The following is a 21,764-nucleotide window of genomic DNA, read 5'->3' as shown; positions in this document are numbered from 1 at the left end:
TCTTGTTGTGAAATGTAGAATATCTTGTATCTTTTATTGGGCATTAATCATTTATCCTACTGTTTGACATTTATTAAAAATTATAAAATATTAGGGGTTCATCATACGAAAATGAAATGTTCACGATTTTGATTTTTAAATAAATTTTAACGATAGAAAAGGATTTCTGGATTATAATGTATTATGTCTCAAAAATTAGGTGAGTGTGAGCAAAGGAATATTTACTTTCTTTTCAAATATTTTTATTACCAATTAAACTTTATTGGAGAATATAACTCAAATGGATTTGATTCAATCGACATTTACAAAATTGTTATTTTAGTATAATTTAATAGTGTGTTTTAAAGTAATATTAATATTGTCCAGTAAGTTTACGTTAATATTGTTATTTTGATTTCGTGCTTTGCACGTGAACAATTCGGTCTTTGGTGGTTTAAGTATCGATTCTTAATCTATTGGTGGATTGAATGAATTGTATATTTTTTGGCTTATTAAAAACATGGGTTGGGTGCACTTAACTCAATTTTTATTAACAAGTAAAGGAGTTGAGTTTGTTATATAATTTATTAAATGGCTTTGTGTGTATGCAACTTAATATCATGTCATTTCAACTATAATGATTATTTTATAAATGGTTAGAAGCTTTTATTGAAAATGTATTGAAAATGTAATGTCTCGCCCATGAGTTAGTGTAGCGTGGCTTGTAGGTATTGCTTTAAGCTGAGGTAATTTTAACAAAATCAATGTATATGAGTTGAATACTTACGAGTATGTAACAATCGTTTTTTAAAATCGTAGGAGGATACGAATGTGTATATACATAAATGTTTTATTCTATTACCGTTTTATATTGAATTGTTAAACTTAATTTTATTGCTCATTTACATATTGAATTATTAAACTTATTTTTATTGCTTTTTTTAGTCTTGTTTTCGTATAAGTCGACAAATTTTCTTTTATTGCATATTTCTTTTTCTGTCAAGTTTTTCTTTGATACTCATTAAATTTAATTATATTTTAAGATATTTTATTAATTATATAATTAGCGTGCTGGTTTCTTCATACAGCTGGAAGAAAAAGACAAATTCTTCACTCTTTTTTTTGGACAAGTGGCCTAAAGCTCATCTAAGGATGTCAGTCATAGTTGTTTTCGCCCTTTGCCTGGAACTTCAACCTGCCATAAAAAAGAGACATGATTCTAATTGTTCGATCGTATAGTTTAGAGGTGGAACGTGGATCCTGCTCCCGTGTGATATGACTCGGCTTATACTTGTACTGATAACACGTGTACTTTGCTTCCTTTGGCTTGGGGCAAATCCCTTCCCTACACTGAACGGAAGGTCGATACTAGGATTCTATCAAAAAGATCTGGTCCGGGGAGCTATCTCACGAACTGAAGACAATGGAAGCCAAATAAAAAAAAAAGATCTCCTTATGTTTTTCCATCTTCTTCTCTTTTGGATGGGAGGCATATCTCAATAGTTCGATTCTTATTCTTTCTTTTCTAACGACTTTGTGTATACAATATAATTAAGTTAATATATAAAAAAATTATATTTATTAGAGACAAAGTAGAATAAATGGAGTAAAAAAGAGAAAACAACCTTTAATGAATGATAAAATAAATAACTGGAATAGTTTTATAAAAAATATGTAAAAATAACTGTTAGTCTTTAAAAAATAAATAAATAATTATATTGTAAAGATAAAATTAGGAATAAGTAATTGTGGACACAAAAAAGGAATCTCTTTATATATAGTTATAGATAATCAATATTTAAAAAAGGACAAATGATAATGTTTGTGTTGTGTATGGATATTTTTAAGAACCTAAATGTTTATTCTAGTAGTGGTGTACTAATGGATTCTAATTCCTTGAGTAATATGTTTTCTTTAGAAGATGTTATTCTCACTTTCGATATTTTACGAGGTTTACAATATTTATATTCAACTCATTGTAATTATGAGACAATTCCTAATTTTTTATGTTTAAGGAAACTCTATTGTGGAATAAATAATCTCTAAATAGGTTAATATGTTTGATGAGAGAATTTCGAGGAGGATAATGAATTAGTTCATAATACAAGAAAACCTTATCGGGATAAGTCAAAGAAAGTTAATACTAAATATTCCAAAACAAATATTTCTAAAAGGTTATAATAAGTTTTAAAGGCCTTTTGTGGATAGTGAGTGAATTTAATATGCTAGGGAATTTGATTATTGAGCTTTAGTTTCCTAATGGTGTTGCGTTAATCTACTTTTTTCGTCTATGTATTTACTTAATGTTTTCATCATAGGTATTTTTTGCCTGTGTCTAATATTTTTATCATAGATTTGGTGTCATCCTCTCATATTTTTATTTTTTTTCTTTTTAATAAAATCTTCATGTTATGCTAGATGACTTACATGAACTTATTGAAAAAAAAGTACAATTATATGAGAATACCAACGAATGAATAACATGTCATTTCTAAACTTTCTAAACAAATGAGTACAAATAAATCTATGGATGTTGTCATCTCATGTAAGGACAAAAAATAAATTTATACTCATGAATATTGTTTAAATCTATTCCAAATTTTAAAAAAAATCTGTCTCGACTAAACATGAAAATTAAATTTCAATCTTATTAAATTGTGAGTACGAGGATGACAATAAATATATATATATATATATATATATATATATATATATATATATATATATATATATATATATATATATTATTTGTCTCTATTATTATATTCATTTTTAATTAAATTACTAAAACACTTAATTAGGTAACCTAACTAACCTATTTTAATTATTTTCTTTTGTCTATTGTTTTGTTTCTTTTGAAGAAGTCCTTATTTTGCTATGCAATATTTTAATATCAATTAAGTTTTCTTAAAATTTTAAGGTATTTTTTCTCTTATTAATTATAATTTTATTTATAAATTTTCTTGATTTGCATGGTTTTGTTAAAGTGATGTATTGCATTTCAAGAAATATAAATCACAATTTCATCAAATTAATTTGTTTTATAAGCATAAATCTAACCATTTTGTTCTCCCTTTTAATATTTTTTTTTCTATATGAGAATTTGTTTTAGTGTTCAATAATGTAAACTTATTTTTTTCTTAGTTTTGTTTCATCACACAATTTTTCATTATCTCTTTTAAAAATTTACTTGTTAGATATTTTTTTTCAAATCCTCCATCTAATCTCATTATAATTTTATAACTATATATAAAGAGATCATTTTTTTGTCTACAATTACTTTTTTTCTAACTTACCGTTTGCAATATAATTATTTATTTATTTTTAAAAATTAACAAATATTTTTACATATTTTCTATAAAATTATTTTAACAATTATTTTCTTTTCTTTTCTCATTCATTAATAATTATATTATCTTTTTTTCTCCATTTATTCTACTTTATTTTTAATAAATATAAATTTACTTTGTATATTAACATACAAATATTACAATATCATATATAATTAAAAAAATGCGTACACACATGTGCAGTAACATCCATATGTACGATAATTTTTATAAAATTAATACATGTGGCAGATGTCTTGTAATTTCAATTATGTGTAGTTGTTTACTTTGTTTCCCCTATAATTATTTGTCATTTATGCAACTATTATTTGATATTTTATTTTAGGGTTAAATATGTTTTTGATCACTTAACTTTCAATAAAAATTAGGATTAGTCTCTTTTCGAAACTTTGATCCAATTTAATCCCCCAACTTTAGCAATGCGTGCATTTAGTCATTTTAACCAATTTTTGTTAAGTTTATTTAACTTTTAAACATGTTTCATGATAACATTTGATTTGTCTATATCATTTGACGCATTTATGCTTCAATGTTAGGTTAGAAACACGTTTGAAACATCAAATAAACTTAATAAAATTTGGTTAAAATGACTAAATCCACGCTTTTGTAAGAATCGTAAATTAAATTAGTTCAAAGTTTCGAAGAAATAATGATTCTAATTTTTACTAAAAATTAAGAGACAAAAAAACATATTTAACTATTTATTTTAACATTTAAGTCATATTGTTTCTTTAATTTATTGTTAGGACAATAAAAAAGTATAAAAATATGCGCTACTAACTAAAACACATATAAAAAAGAATGAAGACATAAATAAATATAAAATTTTACTTTTAAAAAGTCAAGAACAAATTAAGAAAAAAAAAACTGGAAAACCAACACTTTTGGACAAAAATAAAGATTAAAAGAATAATTTAACTTATTCTAATTTATAAAGAAACCATTTAATTGAATATTATATTTATTATATGCAAGAGAATACATATTTTAACTTTTAATATTATAACATCCAATATTAAATATAATGGTATTTAAATTACATTAAATCAACATCTCAAAAAGAAAAAACACAAAAAGAAAAACAAGAAAAGGAAAGGACACAAAACATACATTTAAAGTTCAACCTATTTATATAGAATTCACATAACAGAAAACCATGAAAACTGTTAATATAAACATGATTTAGGATATTAAAATTATACAATTTATCTAATCCTAACACTAAACGTGTTTTAATAAAAATATTTGTTAACCATCTTAATTTTAGAGTATTGTAAGAAGATAATATTACAGATCCTAATTGTTGTGACGAAATTGGCTGAATTCTTTGACCACAGGAGAGTTCTCATACATGTAATCAACGTACATACATGCATACATAGATGAGTCAGAGATTGAGGCTATAATTTTCAATAGTTATGACCCCAATTTTGCTCATAAAACAGGTTGAAATGGAAATTGCTAAAGGCAACCACGTGAATAATGCTCTTATTGCTCATTGGCTTCTTCAAATGATTACTATTTCTATAACATTTAAAAACCATTTATCACCAATTTTTCTTTTGTGTATAATTAATATATATAGTCTTATATTTACTTTTGTTAGACTATTATTTGAGATTATTAATTCTAATAGATATAAGATGTGTTCCATTTCTATATCAACACTTACAATCTAAATATGTATATGTATTATGTTATGTCATCTAACTAATTTATTTTTTTCAATCTAACTTATGCTCTCTTTCTCTCGGCCACCTGTGACTTATGTCATGGTCGGATTCTTAAGACACTTTGGATTGTAAATGGTGTTATAATCTTTTGTATGTGTTGAAACTTTGAAACTCCATGTGAATCTACTTCGAAGACGAAGGTGTTCGGATTTTGGAGAACGAAATTCCAAATCTTAAGTGTAAAATGCAGCGAGTTTTTCCTCCAACAATGAACAAAGCTTCTAATTACACTTCAGAAGACCAAGTGTCTATCTTCATAACCCAAGCTTCTGAACCCTTAATTTGCATTTTGTAATAACTCAACAAACCAATAAATCACTCTTACCATATGTGTTACACTTACACATTCATTCTTTCATTGCTTTTCTCCATTCACAAACACATATTACATGTGCAGACCGGAGACCTAAGAAATCTTTTTATTTCGTAATGGGTTAAACATCCATGTCTATCAAGATAAGACAAGTTTACAATATATAAGTATTTACAATCTTATTTTATAAATCGATTTTGTAAAGATGAATTAAATTCAAAATTTATTCTTAATATAATATTAGAGTCACAAATTTGAGATTATCTTAATCAAATATGATATTTGTTTGATCTATTATATCACTCACTGCTGAAAGATATAAAAAAGTTTAGAATACATAAATGCAATCATCTTTTAATAAACTTTTATGAAATTGAATTAAATTTATAGTTCGCTCGTAAAATGTATAACTCTTACGAACAAAACGAAACCAAAAACACCAAATTAGTATCAGAAGGAGCTACAAAATTACGTTAAACGTTCACGTTAGTGAGCCAATGTGATAATATAAAACGCAAGCAAACAGATAGATGAATACATTAATATGCACAATCTGACAGAACGCAGCAGTGGTGGTGAGAGATTTAGGACATTTCAGAATGAAGTTGCTAGAGAAGCTTTTCTTCAAACAAGAATCTGGGAATGACCCAGTTGAAAATTATTAAAACCAAACCATAACTATTTCGCAAGTTCCAATTTTTACTTTCTGACTTCTCATCATGCCTTCACCCCTGTGTGATTTGCAGCATTAACAGGTCTTGTGACCATGTAAATACTCACAAGAGACCGATATCTTCGTTGCTTCTTCGTTGGAAAAACCTCAATATCATTCCCGAAAATCTCTTGTATTTTCGCCATTATAATATCACTTAAACTTTCATCACTCTTGCTTCTGCTCCTCTTGCTTCCTCTAATGCTGTTCCTCTCCTCTTCATCGCTGAGCTGCATAAGCTTCTGCTCTGCGTCAACCTCAGACTCAGTTATGATCATGTTATGATCCTTCACGCTCTTGGGCAAAGAAGAAGAAGGTGATTCTGCCATTGGATTTTGGTGTTAAACACTTTGAACTCACTTAACAATTATATATACATATGCTTGTGTTTTGTGCTGCTCAACAACACAAATCATATTAGCGTGTTTTGTGGGTACGTGTTGTGTGAGTTTTAATTTAGAAAAAAAAAAAACGATACCACCTAGACAGAAACCACGAGGTTGGTTCTATGAACCTGGTATTCTTGTATTCTTCACTTTTCGCATAATTTGTTTAATGCATCTTTGACCGTTGGATTTCTCTCTATCATCTCATCTTTGACTTATTAGTCGTCCATCCAACGGTTACTAGAATTAGCAAAACTTGTTCTATAAGGGTTTCGTTTGAATGCGTGGAAAGTCCTAAACGGTTTGAGACTTTACTATTTTTTATCATAGCTCTGCTTGGGTTGACCCAAGTCAAGGAATCAGACACACAACAAAATAATTATAGTTGCTTCTGTAGAATTTGGAACACACTTTGATGGAGATATGTGGAATTTTTTTTCCTTTTTTACACAAAAAAATGTTTTTATTTTTCTCAGGAAATAGTCCTCTTTGGAAAACTTCAAATCTGTTCAAGTTATTTTCACAGATAAGCCAAATGAAAAATGCCAGTTCTTGTTGCTTTCTTTATCAAACTTCGATTGTGAACCTAAAATCTGTATAAATGAATATGATGATATTTTTAACCTAAAATCTTGATATGTAATAAGTTTTTAGGTTTTTCATGTTTATATGTTTCTCCTCTCAGTAATTTATAGTGAGACTTTTACTTATATTTAGAAAAAAAAAAAATACTTTCACGCAATAATGGTTTACGTTCAGGTTTCGATTGTCTGAAACCATTGACTAAGTAAACTTGTTTTCTTTATACAAAAATATTGAAAAGGTTAATTTATGAACAAGCTCCTCCCAATTTTTTTTCTCTCTCTTTGATTCACTAACGCGTTTTCATTGGAAACAAAGCATATACGCTTATGCAAGTCAGAGAATTTGGAACGTGGAAGCAAAGCAATAATGTAAAATAATCACATCACCATTGCTCAACTCTTTCAAATTCCCTATGATAAGTGTCATACACACCCAAAGTAGTCATGTTTGCAAGGAACTTATATCATAGTGTGAATTGTATGTTTCATATACGGAGTTAGGTAATTGAAAAATTATTCTTTTATATATATAACATTAATTTTACAAACATAAAAGTGTTTAACACTACTATTAATTTAAAATCTAAAAATAATAAATTTATGTGACTTTTATTTTATACAGTGTTTAACTTTGTCTTCTTTATCTGATTTGGAATTTTGACGATTTTGATTCACACTTAATTTTTTATTACAAATTGTACATGCCCACCATGTGTTTGCGAAAAGTTTTTGCCACCCTCTCTAAAACTCAGCATTCTCCGATTCATACACCAATTCATACATATAAAAGGTTGTTCATCTTTTACTTTCATTACGTATAAAAATTAATCAGACCAACAACAGTGACAGTATTACTAGCAATGTATAATAACGTTTTCCTCAATATCTTATAAAATTATGTAAAATGAAAATGTTATATTTTTATGATTGTTAATAGAAAAACTTCAACTGAAAATAAAAATAAAATGCGAATCAAACGTAGTATTAACTGGTTTCGAGGGTAAATGAACATTTAAATGGACCAGTTGAACTGATAATTCTTATATATTTCCACATTTGATCGATTCAAAATCTCTTCGAATTGCAATGGGTTTGAATTGACTTGAAATTCAAATAACCACGATGAGAAATTGACCTGTTTTTGGAAAATATGCACAATTCACAAGTTTCATTCAGCGATTCTATCAAACAATTAAATTGAATAGATTGAATTGCAATAAGTAAAAGTAAAGTAAAAGTTTGGTAATTGAATTGAATAGAAAGAAGACAGGAAATTGGGAAGAAAGATTGAGTTGTCAACAAGAATGTAAAGAATACAGTTAGAGTTTGTACCTCCATTAAATAGTAAAAGTAATAAAGGAAAGAAGAGTGAATATAGCATTTAGGAAGTGTAATTCGCAAAATGTTTAGATTTTATTCCGGGCTTAACTAGGGTGAGTATTTTGAATTCAAACCCATTTTCGGCCATTGGGCTGGACCTATTTAGCACTTCCTAAGTTATTATGGGCCGAATAAGTAGTTGCTGAAATAATAATAGGAATCATGATTTTACCCACACGGTTAATAAAAAGAAGTGGATTGTGTCAATTTTTTTTATAACCCTTTCTCTTTTACACATCTTGCTTGCTTATTCTGGTACTATCAGAATATTTATGTTTTGTTTGACAGTGATGAAATAAATATAATAAATAAAAAATGAATTCTATTATGATGAGAAAATATTTTATAATATTATAATTTTTTTATTCACTTACATATAAAAAGAAAATTGAAATAAAAAAGGATAGCTCCCAATGTGGTTGCCGATGACATAGTTTTTACCAGAGTTAACTCAAAATTTTTTTGAGCTGATGCAAGTCAAATTTGATAGATGCTTTTATATTGTTGAATAATGATTTAAATACTTCATTCAAACAACAAAAATTAAAATTTAACAAATATTTTAAAATTTAAACAATTCATCGTAAAAAAAGAGTTCAAATTCAATATATTTCAATCTCATTAACATCGCCATCCAACCACAAGTTAGTTTTTCTATACTAACGTAAGGACAGAGATCTTCCTTCGAAGTTATTATTAGCAAGAAATTAGAAACGGTAAAATCCACAACACATGTCTGATGAATGTAGTGCGAAGACAATGATTGGTGAATGTTGAATGATATAAGAGAAAAAAAAAAAAGACATCTGAGGAATAAGAATAAGAATATCCATAGTTGACGGTATTACAAATGACGAAAAGGTTTTGAACAAGAACAAGAAGAAGAAGCATACCTTAAAATATGACAGGTGATTGTTGAGAGTGCAGATTCCCCATGTTGGAGAGGGAATAATTTATCATTCAATGCCTCTTTCTTATAATACATGAAACTAGAAAGAGAATAACACTAAGACCCACAGAAAATATAATGAAAGAATAAATGAAAAACCCCTATTACAAGGTAACAATGTGTCAGCCCCCTCTCTCTCCTGCTTCCTCTTTTATCTCTACACACCCGAAAAATAAAAGCTTTCATCCGAAAATTCTTCCAACTTTGTGAACCACCCTCGTTGCATTCTCAACCAATGTTCTTTCTTCAACAACATATATGAGTGCAACTCAAAAATAACCAACACCACCCTTTTTCTTTATTCACGACTCATCACAATTCAATCCACAAATCTCTAACACAGGACCATCCCTTGAAACAAAGGGGTTAATTCTGACCCACATAAGAGTCAAGATGGAGGCAAGAAGGATCGACCAGACCAAGATGATGGTTGGCATTCTGTCTTGTTTCCCAAGCAACCCCTTGAGGAAGGGGTAGAGATGGATGATGACCCACAGGGCAAAGAACAATCTTCCAAACAGAGGTCCCCATGAGTCATAACCATTGTTGATGGCATCTGAGACCCCAACAACCACCCCAACAATGTTCATTATTAGTAGTGTGGTTGGAGGGATCAACAGTGATGTCCACTTGAAGATGTACAGTTCTGAGAATTCTCCATCATCTGCTGCTTTTGAGGTCACCGTGAAGTTCGTGTTCACACCGGCCAACACCTTCAGTAAACCCTGAAATAGAGCAAAAAGATGGGAGGAGACGCCTCCGATCACCCAGAACTGTTCGTTCCTCCACCAGTCGTCGATGGAGACACCACCCCATTGCATCTCCAGGATGCCGGTTGCTGCAATGGATATGAAGAGGCCCATGAACACAAGACTCGCATAGTTGCTAATCTGCATTTCAGACGGAGAATTTCATGTCAGTAACCACTTTCTATAGCTTTCAAGAGAATATAGATAGAGAGAGCATTGAAGAATGAATACCTCAGGTACAATAAATTTTCCAGTGAGAAGGCATATGGCAGGTAGAGTACAGTAGACAAGCAATGGGACTGAAGTCCATGGATACACCACTGAGTTTATGTAGGAAAATCGTTCCAACCATTTCAAGCCACCACCATAGCCATACCAGATTGGACAATGTCTGCTGAAGAAAATCTCGACGGAACCGAGGGCCCACCGAAGAACTTGGTGCAGACGATCCGAAAGATTGATAGGTGCTGACCCCTTGAATGCAGGGCGCTTCGGGATGCAATACACCGACCGCCAACCATGGCAATGCATTTTAAATCCAGTCAAGATATCCTCTGTCACAGAACCGTATATCCATCCAACCTGATAATAACGCAACAGTTATGAGCATCATGAGGAAGAAAAATATAAGACAAGAACAATTTTCAAAAACAATTAACCGAACAAATTGATTTGTGTAATACTTACTTCTTTTCCCCAATCAGTTTTGTCTTCATAACCGCAACTGATAACTTGGATGGCTTCTTTTAAAAGTGATGCAGGACTCGCGCCATGTGCAACACCACCATCTTCCAAAAGTGTTGAGGCCACAAATACTGGGGACTGTCCAAATTTCTTCTCCAACTTTGTTTGAGTCAAATTGGACGTCTTCTCATTATTGGCTCCTAAAAAGAATTCATATGGTATTGTTATGTTAAGGACATTTCTCACAGTATGCATTTTTATTTGTAAGGACAGGCACATGGTTCAAAATTCTAACCTTCATTCCCAGCCTCAATATTTTCAAGTGCATGTATCTGCTTCGATGCTTCACTGTGCTTCACCTTCCTCTTTTTCTCCTTCTTAGTGTTGGCATTCTTTTTCTTTCTAGAGCCGCAGCACAGGCAGCACCACTTTGGCCAACAGTTACAAGTTTTGCTCGGTGGTTTCTTCTTGGCAGGTGCATCATATCCATATAGTGCATACCTTCTGAAAACACATCCAGTTCCGACATATATTGGACCTTGGATCCCATCCAATCCTTTCATGTTGATCTGTTTTCAATTGGTGAGTTAGTAATTCTGATACTAAAGGACTGAAAGAAAAACACTCAAACATGCAGAAATAGAGGAACACAAAACTTACATCGAAAAATACAACATTTCTGTTTGAGTATCTATCATGTCTATCAATTCCATCAAATCTCTGAGGAAATTGCACATAGCAAACCTTTTTCCCAAGTTGAGGATCCATCATAAAACACATAGCTTCTCTAAGCGCCTTGCTATTGTTTATGTAGTGATCACAATCAACATTCAGAAGATATGGTGCATTTGTGATAATTGCTGACGCCCGTACCTTCAAATAGTTATCATCAAAACATAAGTTATTAAGGCCAATGGACCACCAATTGAGCATGAACCAAAATAAAAGTGACTCGATACTTACCAGAGCGTTCATTGCCCCAGCCTTTTTGTGGTGATCAAAGCCTGGCCTCTTTTCTCGAGAAACATAGACCAAGCGAGGAAGCTCATTTCCTTCAACATCACGAACACCATCCTGGCCAAGGAAAACCTGTAAAATAAGAAAGAATGTCAGCATTTCTAACCCAGAAGTTAGTGAAAATTAGGCAACTAGAATTCCAATTCTCTCTACCCAAAGCAGGAATGGTGGCATAAGCATGTCTACTTACGGTGTGTGATAGCGTCGTGTAATAAAATAAATTAGCTTTGAACATCATGCGAAGGAATTTGTTTAAACAGGGGGCGCATCATCTCACCAGAAACTCAGCAAACATCATATGCAAAAACTAATTTTGGTCTGTTAAAAGCTGATATATCTTCTCACCTGAATCATGCCAGGGTGATCCCTCACATTATTCCCCGGCCAAGGAGTTCCATCTTGCATGGTCCATCCATCCTCGGGAACCTTCTGTGCAGTTGCCACCAAACTGTTAATCCTCACCTTAAATTCCTCATAATCTCTCTGCAAGAACGAAAATAGAAATGACAATTAGCAGAGTCAAAGGTTTGCATCTTTCAGCACAACAATCAAATTTCGTAAAAGAAAAGGTTGATACCTTCATTGCTCTCCTTTCCCTGACAAATGCTGGATGAACTTTATTTTTCAGATAGTCCATCTTCTGACCAAAATACCACTCTGGTGCCCGTGGCTCAATATTGTATTTCTTAACAAATGGAACCCATCTCCTAGCAAATTCAGATGTCTCAGACAGTGCTTCAAAAGTAAGCATAGCAGCACCATCATCTGATACATAGCATGCCACCTTGTCAATCGGATAATCAACAGCAAGGATAGAAAGAACAGTGTTTGCCGTGATCAACGGAGGTTCTTTCATTGGATCGACAGTACTGACAAAGACATCAACGCTGGACAGCTCAGATGGCTTCCCTTCTTTTTCATACCTGCAGCAATGTTAAAAACCAATCTTGAGCAACTAGAATTTTAAACATGAAACAATAGAATGAGATATACCTGGGAACAGAATAAATGCAAATCATGAAATAAAAAAAGTCACAAGATGTGATTGGTAAGCACAATTACCTGAGTGACAAGCGATCAAGGTATGTTTCACGTTGTATTGGGTACCATTTTGGAAACTGATCCATTATCCATGATACAGCAAACCATATTTCACAGATGACTGATGTCAACCACAATCCATATGCATCATTAACTGGGTGGAGAATTCTATAATGGAAAAAGAGCCCAAGGATTACAAGACGGAGTACTACAATCATTCTGTAAGGATTTATCTTGCTTGAAGGAATGGGTAGCTTCCGAGAAAGCGGTTGCCTGCCTTCATCCATCCTGGTACAACATATTTATAAAAAAATGTTAATACACAATGCAAAAGTATATGGCACAAAATTGGAGAAATGTAGTTATTCTATTCTAGTCAAACTTGCATTGTTTCCCCAAGTGCACACACATATACTGTAACACCACACAAATAAAATAACAGATTGCATGGATATGACTTATGCATGAATCCAGCAACTGCTTATTGAAATTGCACTGATTTCGAGTCTTGATGTCATCCAAATGCAAAACGGATTGGGTTTGATGTTATAAAAAGAGGTGCTCTAGTATCCACTCCAATTACGTAGCATAATGAGAAACTTAGTTAAAGCGCATATAAAATGTTGAGTTGAAGTGTTACATGGGCAAATCAGCATCCTCAAAGTCATCGCCAAAACCTCCATCATTGTTCCCTTCATGCTTCACCACCTGAAGTTTGTCACTTTGTCTTTTCTTCCATTCTTCCATGCGGTCTTTCCAAGCCACACTTCCATACCCATACACAGCAATATCTTTCTTGGGAACCATGGGTCTGGGTTGCACTACATAACAAAAGAAGCACCAGTTGACAATATGAACACACAACACAATTTGACAATGCAGAAGTAGACCATTGTACAGCACTTACATGGAATAGAAGGATCGCTATAAGGCATTGGATGGACTCTATTTCCATGATTCATATATGGCGGAACGATTAGTGCATGTCTATCCGAAGATATCTCAGGATCCTATAAATGTAAAACACGGTAATTCATTAGTCAGTTCCCTGTGTGAAGAAATGATCCCCACAAGAAAGACAATCAGACCCGCCAAATCGAAAATTCGAAGATGAACTACCTCCTCCCCATAAGTTAGGAGCGGTATTTCAGAATTGAGAGGGGCTGAGCCATGGTCCAAGTTTGTTGCAATGCCAGATACATTATTAGAACCTCGCCCAGTGTTAGGACGACCAGAATACAAGGATTCCGACATTGGCTGTGTGCCCAAAGCATCAAAATCCCCATAATCAAACTCATTATCCAAATCATCAGCACCATCTTCATCTTCATCACCTTCAACCCTGGGACTACCTGCAGTTCATTCATTGATAGTGATGTGAGAAAAATTCAACAGCAGAAACAAGATGCCGAAGGGAACACAACACCAATCTCACCTTTGATACGTTTGTATCTGGTCTTGCACTGAGGACAAGCCTGATTTCCCTCACGCCTTTCGTACTCATAACAAGGCCGGCAAACTGGGAAAGCACACTCATTGCAAGCAACAAAGGGCTCCCCATCCACAGTGACTTCTATCTCATCCCCACAAATCTGACATATCTGTCCACTCAGCTCTCGAACAGACTTAATCTGAGCAGAAACAAACAACGAAAACAATAGTTCAGTGTCATTAGCACTCGATTTACAATCCTTTGAGAAACTAAACAACCCAATTACATTTCACATTGACAACATCCTACCCAACTAAAAGGTTGTACAAATCCAAGTCACAGTCGGGGAAAGAGACAAGTTTATTAGACAAGTTTATTCACATACACGCCATTGATCTTTTCAAAGCCAACCACATCAACATCAAATCTCTAAGTTCAAATAACCGATAAGACAATTTGCAATCGTTCCACCCTCACTAATCAACTGGTCTTCAACTAATATCAGGAGAGAAACTACACACAATCAGCACAAAAATGTTCACACATTGTAGACACACTCCAGAAGGGTCAACCCTCAAACCGCACCACGATCAATTAAATCTGAGGTTCATCTCCCAAAACTCCAATTTTCAACTCACAATTTCTTGATAAAAAGAATCCCCTCCCTCTTCGTAAACTAATAGCTTGAAACAAGAAAAGATAACCTCAGACGCGGTATTAAACTGTTCCAAGAGACCACCGACAGTGAGAGATATACGAAAGATGGACACTTTTAGAAGAGAAAATGAGATCGGGAGAGAGAGAAAAAACACACAAAAAATACAAGGACCAAAAAGTCCTAAAAACCCTATACAGTCCATATGAGATGAATGAAAACAGAGATAGATAGAGATTACCCTTCCATTCTCATCGGCATTGATGAGCACAAACTCGTTCCTGTTGTGGGAACCAGCAACGAGTCTACCTCCGGTGTGCATAACTGTCTCTTGAACTCACGAGTGTTGTCGTCCTTCTTCAAATCCACACAACCCCTCTTGCCTTCAGAAGAAAAAGATTCACTCTTGCATTGCTCAACACCCCCACATCACACGCACTTCCCCCGCACAAAACCAAAACCCAAAACCGGATCCAAAATCCCTCCTTTTCCCCCACACGTAATTCCCAATTGCGGGCAAAAATACAAAAGAAAAGAACACCAAAATACAATTCCTTTTTCTTTTAAATAGAGCGAGAGAGAGAAAGAGAACTGCGTTGGGGTTGTGCGTGCAGTGTGCACTTTGATTCCTTTAGAAGATAGCCACCGTCGGCTGGTCCTAATCTGTGCCAATGCTTTAGAGAGAGAAATTGCTGAGAAGAGGATATAGAGAGAGAGTGTATGTGTCTGTGTGTGAGTGGGAATGAAGACGCGTAAGAGAGAAGGAGATACAACACAAGAGCTAAGAGAGATGGAGGGGGACAGAGAGACAGAGAGATCGAGAGAAAAAGTAATCAAAGCTCGGATTATTAAAAAGAGGAAAAAAACACACATACACCGAAATTATAATAAAAAACAAAAAATAAATAATAAATAAATGAAGGAAAAAAAAAATGAATGAGTTAGGAGTAGGAGTTAGTAAAGAGTGAGGTGGTAGGTGGGGCCAGGTTGGGGGGTGGTGGTGGCGATGGCTGTGACCCACCGGAGTTTGGTGAATAATGCTAAAGCCAACAAATTTATTTATTTATTTATTTGGGTTTATTACATTAAAGTGTAATTTACATTAAAAATGAAAAAAATTTAAAAAAGTTAAACTTTCGTCGGCGAGTTGTTTTTCTGTGTTAAAATTGGAAAACCTTGACTCTTTATTTTTTAAAAATGAATATTGATATTAATAATATTATTTAATTTTGTAATTGGGGTGAGATCAGAATTCACTGGCATTTGTTAGATTGGAATAGAAAGAGAGAGAAAAGTGTTGGCAAGGAACTGGCAAGTAGGATCATCTCACGCGGTTCTTTCTTTACAACTATACACAACAAAACAAAACAAAACACACTCTCTCTCTACACATGATGAAATTGGGTTTGTGTATATGTTTGTGGAATGAAGAGTCAAAGCATGTGGTTACTACAATTATTCACTTCAAAAATTAACAAACTGTATTTTACATTCTATATTATAACATGCACAATACATTATATTGTGTCTTTAAATTTAATTGTCGAATGTATGTTATAAGTTAAAAAAAAAAATCAAAAATTTAAACATTATTTTCCTTATGTTTGTCCTAGAAAATAGTGTTTTGTCTGTGTTGTGAATGTAAGGACCTTCCTTCTCTGAGCTGAGTCTTTTCACTTCTGATCTTCAGTTTTTTCATTCATGGTTACAACCTTTTCCTAATTATGAACTATACCTGTACAAATTAATACAGTTTCTCTTATTAATTTATTATTTACTTTGATGACGTTTATTACATTGAAAGTTTTCTGCGCATGTAAGTGTAGAATGTAAATAATTTTTTTAATTTCTTGAGTATTGTGATTTATGGTAGTAATTTTAATTCTTTTAAGTTTGATGATCTAATAAAATTAACGAAAAAAAAATATAGGAACATGTTCCATTGATTAAATTCAAATATTGAACTATTTGGGTGCAACATTTGTGAAAGAGCAATGAAGAACAAAAAGTTCAAAGTACTTCCTGAATTACATCATTGAACTAAATCTACAAGAATCACAACCTTCCAATTAAATAATAATATTATAAGTATTATGTTTTCCCCATTACCAATAAATAAAATAGAATCAATTCATCAACTATGAACCAGAAAAAAAATGTTGTTTTTTTTTTCATCCAAACACCTTCAACAAAAACCATGTTTCAAATATATAATAATCTGAACTCCTTAACCATAGGAATCATTTTAACTTTAATTATTGGTTAATTCTACATGACTACTATACTATTTCATTTTTCTTGCACAAGCTATGGATCATGCTTCATATACTCATTAATATTATTTATTTTATCAGTTTGGCAAAGTTACATTTACTATACAGTGTGATGTTTGAGATCAAAGAAACTATAAAGTATAAAATATATTACATTAAATCAAATCATAGAATGGCAGAGATTAATAAAATGAAGCATGGCAATAGTTTATTGAACCCTAACATACCATTTGGACAAGAAGAACATGTCAACCTTTTTATTCCATTCAACATGGTGCAATAGAGAAATGGGCATGTGCAGTGAGAAGAAAATTAACCTAATTGCTGTCAAAAGAAAAAAAAATTAATTAAATTAAATTACTTCAACTTGACACAGAAACAATAAGCCTTTAAGTGTGATTAACACAAACCAGAAATGTAACACTTTGTAGTTGACATTTTCGTTTTACTGAAATCAAATACCAACTGCTGCACATTTTAAATTACAACAGTGAATTTATTTAATAAAAAAAAACAATGTTAAGCAAGTTATTATTTAATAAAAGCATATACTATGTGATTTCATTTGATTGTTTTTTTTTTTTTCTTAAAAAATAATTTCACACTTATTGTCAAGGCTGACTCATAAAGCAAGTAAACACTTGCTTTGGGATCTCAAATATAAGGTTAAAAATGTATTTATTCTTTACATTATTTTTCCCCTCTTACCATTTAATGTGCAATCAGCAAATGTTCTATTTATGTCTTCAATGTTATTGATTAAATATACAATATAAAAAATTCAATAAATCTTACTTGTGACTAATATGATAGTTTGTTTGTAAATAAATCATGAGTAAATAAATGTTATCATCAATCGGTAATGATTTATTAAATAAAAATAATTATGATAATTTATCAATTCATTTTACGATTTGAGAAAGACTAGTTCAAACAAGACTCATAATTAAGTAAATTGCTCCATGGAAAATGTTGGTTCAAGTCTGCATTTCATTGAAACAAAAAAGAAATGAAAGAAATAAAATTTGATAATCAAAATGAGTATTCCACAAGGTAATTATGCTATATATTGTTGGTATTTAGATTTTTTAACATAATACATACATTTGTATTATTATTATTATATAATAATTTGAGTGTATATTGTGTGTAGTAGAAGGGTTGGAGTTGTTGGGTTAGATCTATGTATTTGATTGACTTTGAGTCCATTGGCTAAACTTAATTCTTAACTTTTAGTTATAATTTTGTGTGTTTAATTCTTAACGAGTAACGTGGGTTAGCCAACCCATTCATAATTGTCCTTCACAATATTCTCTTTTCAACTTTTCTTATATGACTTCAAGTCACACATAATAATTTCCAGCTGTTCTTCTTCACCAAAAAAAATAAACCATTTATTATTGCTTTCTAAACCCTTAAAGTCTTGGTCACTGTGTTTTTTTCTTTTCTTCTTTCTATCATTGTTCTATATTATAATATTATTCTAATCATAATTAGTACATATTTTGTAGTGTGAAATATCTTAGGAAGTTAACTAGTAAGAATTTAACATCATTTTGTTTAAGATAATAATAATAATATCAGATATGTTTTTTCTTGGAATTATAAAATATGACTTAAAAAATACAAGTTAAGAAAATTAAATTAAAACATGATATAAAATTATAATTTCTTTTATAAAGATTAAACTTATTTTTTTACTATGGATAGTGTTCAAGTCGAGCAAATATTTAATATCATTATATATTTATTACATGAATTAATAGATACAGTTGTAAATTTAATTTAATTTAATATGTTGTAATAATTGTGTGTGTATTGATTTACATGTTGGGTTGTGAATTATGAGTATAAAATATTTTAAACAATTAAAAATAGTAGTGTTTTAAATTAGTTACTCAATATAATAAATATTACTTAAGTCTGTAATTACATGATCCCACTCGCTGTTCTGATTAACTTTATTATGAAAACCATATTATCCTAAACTAGTAATGTAATTAATTGTATTATGGAATAAGGTAATTTAGTAAAACGGTGATTGAACATGATTGTAATGTAAAACATGTCTTTTTTATGGAACAACTTAATTACTTTCTTTATTTTAATTAATTAAGAAAGCACAACAAATTAAATTAATAATTAGCATAACGTCACGTTAATTTCCTCTTATTTTATTTTTCTTTTCTTTTTTTAGTTTTCGGTCTTTTTATTAGAATATTTGTTACGACTTTTATGCCACATGGGTAGCTTCCGCTGTCGGTGGTGATATTTTAATAGAATAAAAAATAAAAAATAAATTAAAAAATGTCGTTTTCTTGATTCATAAAAGGTAGTCCACGTCACAAAAAACAAGTGTGATAGTGATTTTGGTATGATTACTCTCATAATAGTGCCATGGATTAGTATTATCTGCTTTTATTTTATTAAACATTAATTATCAATTCAAAACATGAGATTAGAATATGCACTGTATTTAACCACTTTATGTTTATTTTTTTCAACAAATTAACAATATTTTTTAATTAATAAATCAAGGTTTTCTTAGCCAATATTGTAAAGTCAAGTCCTAAAGTCATACCCACTTTAAAGTGAGCGTCACACTCTGCACGAAACTTACATCTATTTAATTTTCCTTTCACCTATCACAATATTATTATTAAATATATAAATAAATAAATAAAGATTTGATAAAATTTGTACAGAGACAAGCTTTGTTTAATATTTATGCATTTTAAGGTAAAACAAATTCTGTTGTCAAGTAGTTAAAATTATTTTAAATATATATATATATATATATATATATATATATGGAAGTAAAAATTGCTAGTTTATTACGTTATTAAATTATTATAATTTTTTCAGTCTTTCAATTTTTAATAATACACATGAATCACTCATTATAAATAAAATTCTGTTAGGTTGTTACATAAAAGTGACGTGGTTTATTGTTCCATTACAATGTTAAATGAGCTAGAGTGGTGACATAGACATACATGTAATATTAAGTGAAAGCGTTTTTATATAATTTAATGTGATTATACATATGTTAGGGTATTTATAGTTAGTCAACATAAAAAGTAATTGCAATTTGATATAAATTTAGTATAAATTTTATATTAAACTAAATTATTATTTTTCGATTTAGCTTGAATACTTTTTGCATAACAAAATTCACATTTTTTAATTAAAATATATATTTTAAAATATATATAATTGTGAAAAAAGTTGATTGGGTTAATTTTGCTTTCATTTAGTGTTGTTAATAAAATTTATTGAATTTTGAAAAAATAATGAATAAATCATTAATTATCCATATAATTACATAAATGAGTTTGATATTATCTATTTTTTACATTTTATAATGCATAAATATGCTTATTATCTTGATTGAATGATGGATAAATAAATTGTTTTGTGATTATGCAATTATTTTTTTCGATATAAAATGAAATGTTTTTTTAGATGAAATACCAATAATAAAGTCATCATGTGACATAAAAAAAATGTAAGATAATTAAGTGAGAATTTTATGTTTAAAAAACACTTAAATTTATATTATAACAATTTTAATCTCAAATGCACATTTATCGTACTAAAAAATATGCTTCCAATTTTTAAACTTACTCTTTTTCTTAAATCTACATTGTGTATGTTCTTTATTCAAATAATTACATTATTCTAAACATTTTATTTTGTTTTAAAAAATTTCAATTCAAGTAAGTGTTCGTTACAATATATATTTTTTACAATCTTAATTTAAAGTTGACGACTAATAAAATAATTGAAGTAAATGCTATTATGAAGCGCCAAACAGAGTATAAAATAATACTAAATTAACCCCTAAAATAGGAGAACACGTGACATTAGTTAGTGTAAATTCATGTCTTCGATAAATTAATGATTAATGTAACTTCATTACATGTTTCAATGACTAGAATAAGGGTTGCTCTTTTTAACATGTTTCATGAAGGTATTCTACAGCATTTAAAAAAAAAAGGAGCTAACCCTCTTTATTTATCTTAGCTTATCACAGTATGATTAGAGTGAATCACTTTTTTTCTATAAAATATACATAAATTAGTTTAATCTAACATTGGTTGATAAGTGGATTGTAACGCTGTTCTTCTAAGCTATACTTTTTAATAAATAAAGAATAAAAGTATATAAATAATTTTTAATAGCTTTTTTTTTTAATTTCGCATCTATTTTAATTTTGCAGACATAATTTATGTATATTTTTAAGAGTGTAAATATGATAAAAACATTTATTTTGCTAACATAGTACACCATTCGGTATGTGATAAAGAATGCATGTGAATAGGTTTATCATAACGATAAAGGTAGGTAAATTAACATTTATTTAATGTGGTTCCAAACTTTAATTTTCTTCTCTTGAGTTTTGAATTAGAAATGTGATAGTATATCCTATTAAGGTAACGCGTTTATTATATAGGATTAATATTTTCAAAAATATAATTTATTTTAATATAATTAATAGTTTCACATCGTTTAAAAGTTCACGTT

The 21,764-nt window shown here is 30.5% G+C and overlaps 1 protein-coding gene across 1 annotated transcript; it reads right to left on the bottom strand.

The window, feature by feature from the left end:
- Nucleotides 1-9,244: 9,244 nt before the first annotated feature.
- On the bottom strand, nt 9,245-15,784 carry LOC114178323 (cellulose synthase A catalytic subunit 6 [UDP-forming]-like). Its single transcript, XM_028064159.2, has 14 exons — nt 15,206-15,784; nt 14,313-14,508; nt 13,997-14,229; nt 13,785-13,887; nt 13,518-13,698; nt 12,899-13,165; nt 12,414-12,759; nt 12,182-12,319; nt 11,783-11,908; nt 11,480-11,692; nt 11,115-11,388; nt 10,823-11,019; nt 10,367-10,717; nt 9,245-10,276 (listed from the first exon to the last, which is right to left on the bottom strand). The coding sequence occupies exons 1-14, from the start codon at nt 15,284-15,286 to the stop codon at nt 9,689-9,691; spliced, it is 3,294 nt and encodes a 1,097-aa protein (XP_027919960.1). The 5' UTR covers nt 15,287-15,784; the 3' UTR covers nt 9,245-9,688.
- Nucleotides 15,785-21,764: the final 5,980 nt, after the last annotated feature.

Source organism: Vigna unguiculata, chromosome 3 (assembly GCF_037176805.1).
Source record: "Vigna unguiculata cultivar grain cowpea cultivar isolate G323 ecotype 2 chromosome 3, ASM3717680v1, whole genome shotgun sequence".
Classification (NCBI taxonomy): Eukaryota; Viridiplantae; Streptophyta; class Magnoliopsida; order Fabales; family Fabaceae; genus Vigna; species Vigna unguiculata.
This window is presented reverse-complemented; position numbering and strand designations above follow the sequence as displayed.

What these genes read in the sequence shown, in the direction of transcription:
- LOC114178323 (XM_028064159.2), bottom strand. Translation starts at nt 15,286, where the DNA reads ATGCACACCGGAGGTAGACTCGTTGCTGGTTCCCACAACAGGAACGAG. An exon ending in ATGCCGATGAGAATGGAAGG is followed by an intron (nt 14,509 to 15,205) that starts GTAATCTCTATC and finishes GTTTCTGCTCAG; the next exon opens with ATTAAGTCTGTTCGAGAGCT. An exon ending in GAAAATTTATTGTACCTGAG is followed by an intron (nt 10,277 to 10,366) that starts GTATTCATTCTT and finishes TCTGAAATGCAG; the next exon opens with ATTAGCAACTATGCGAGTCT.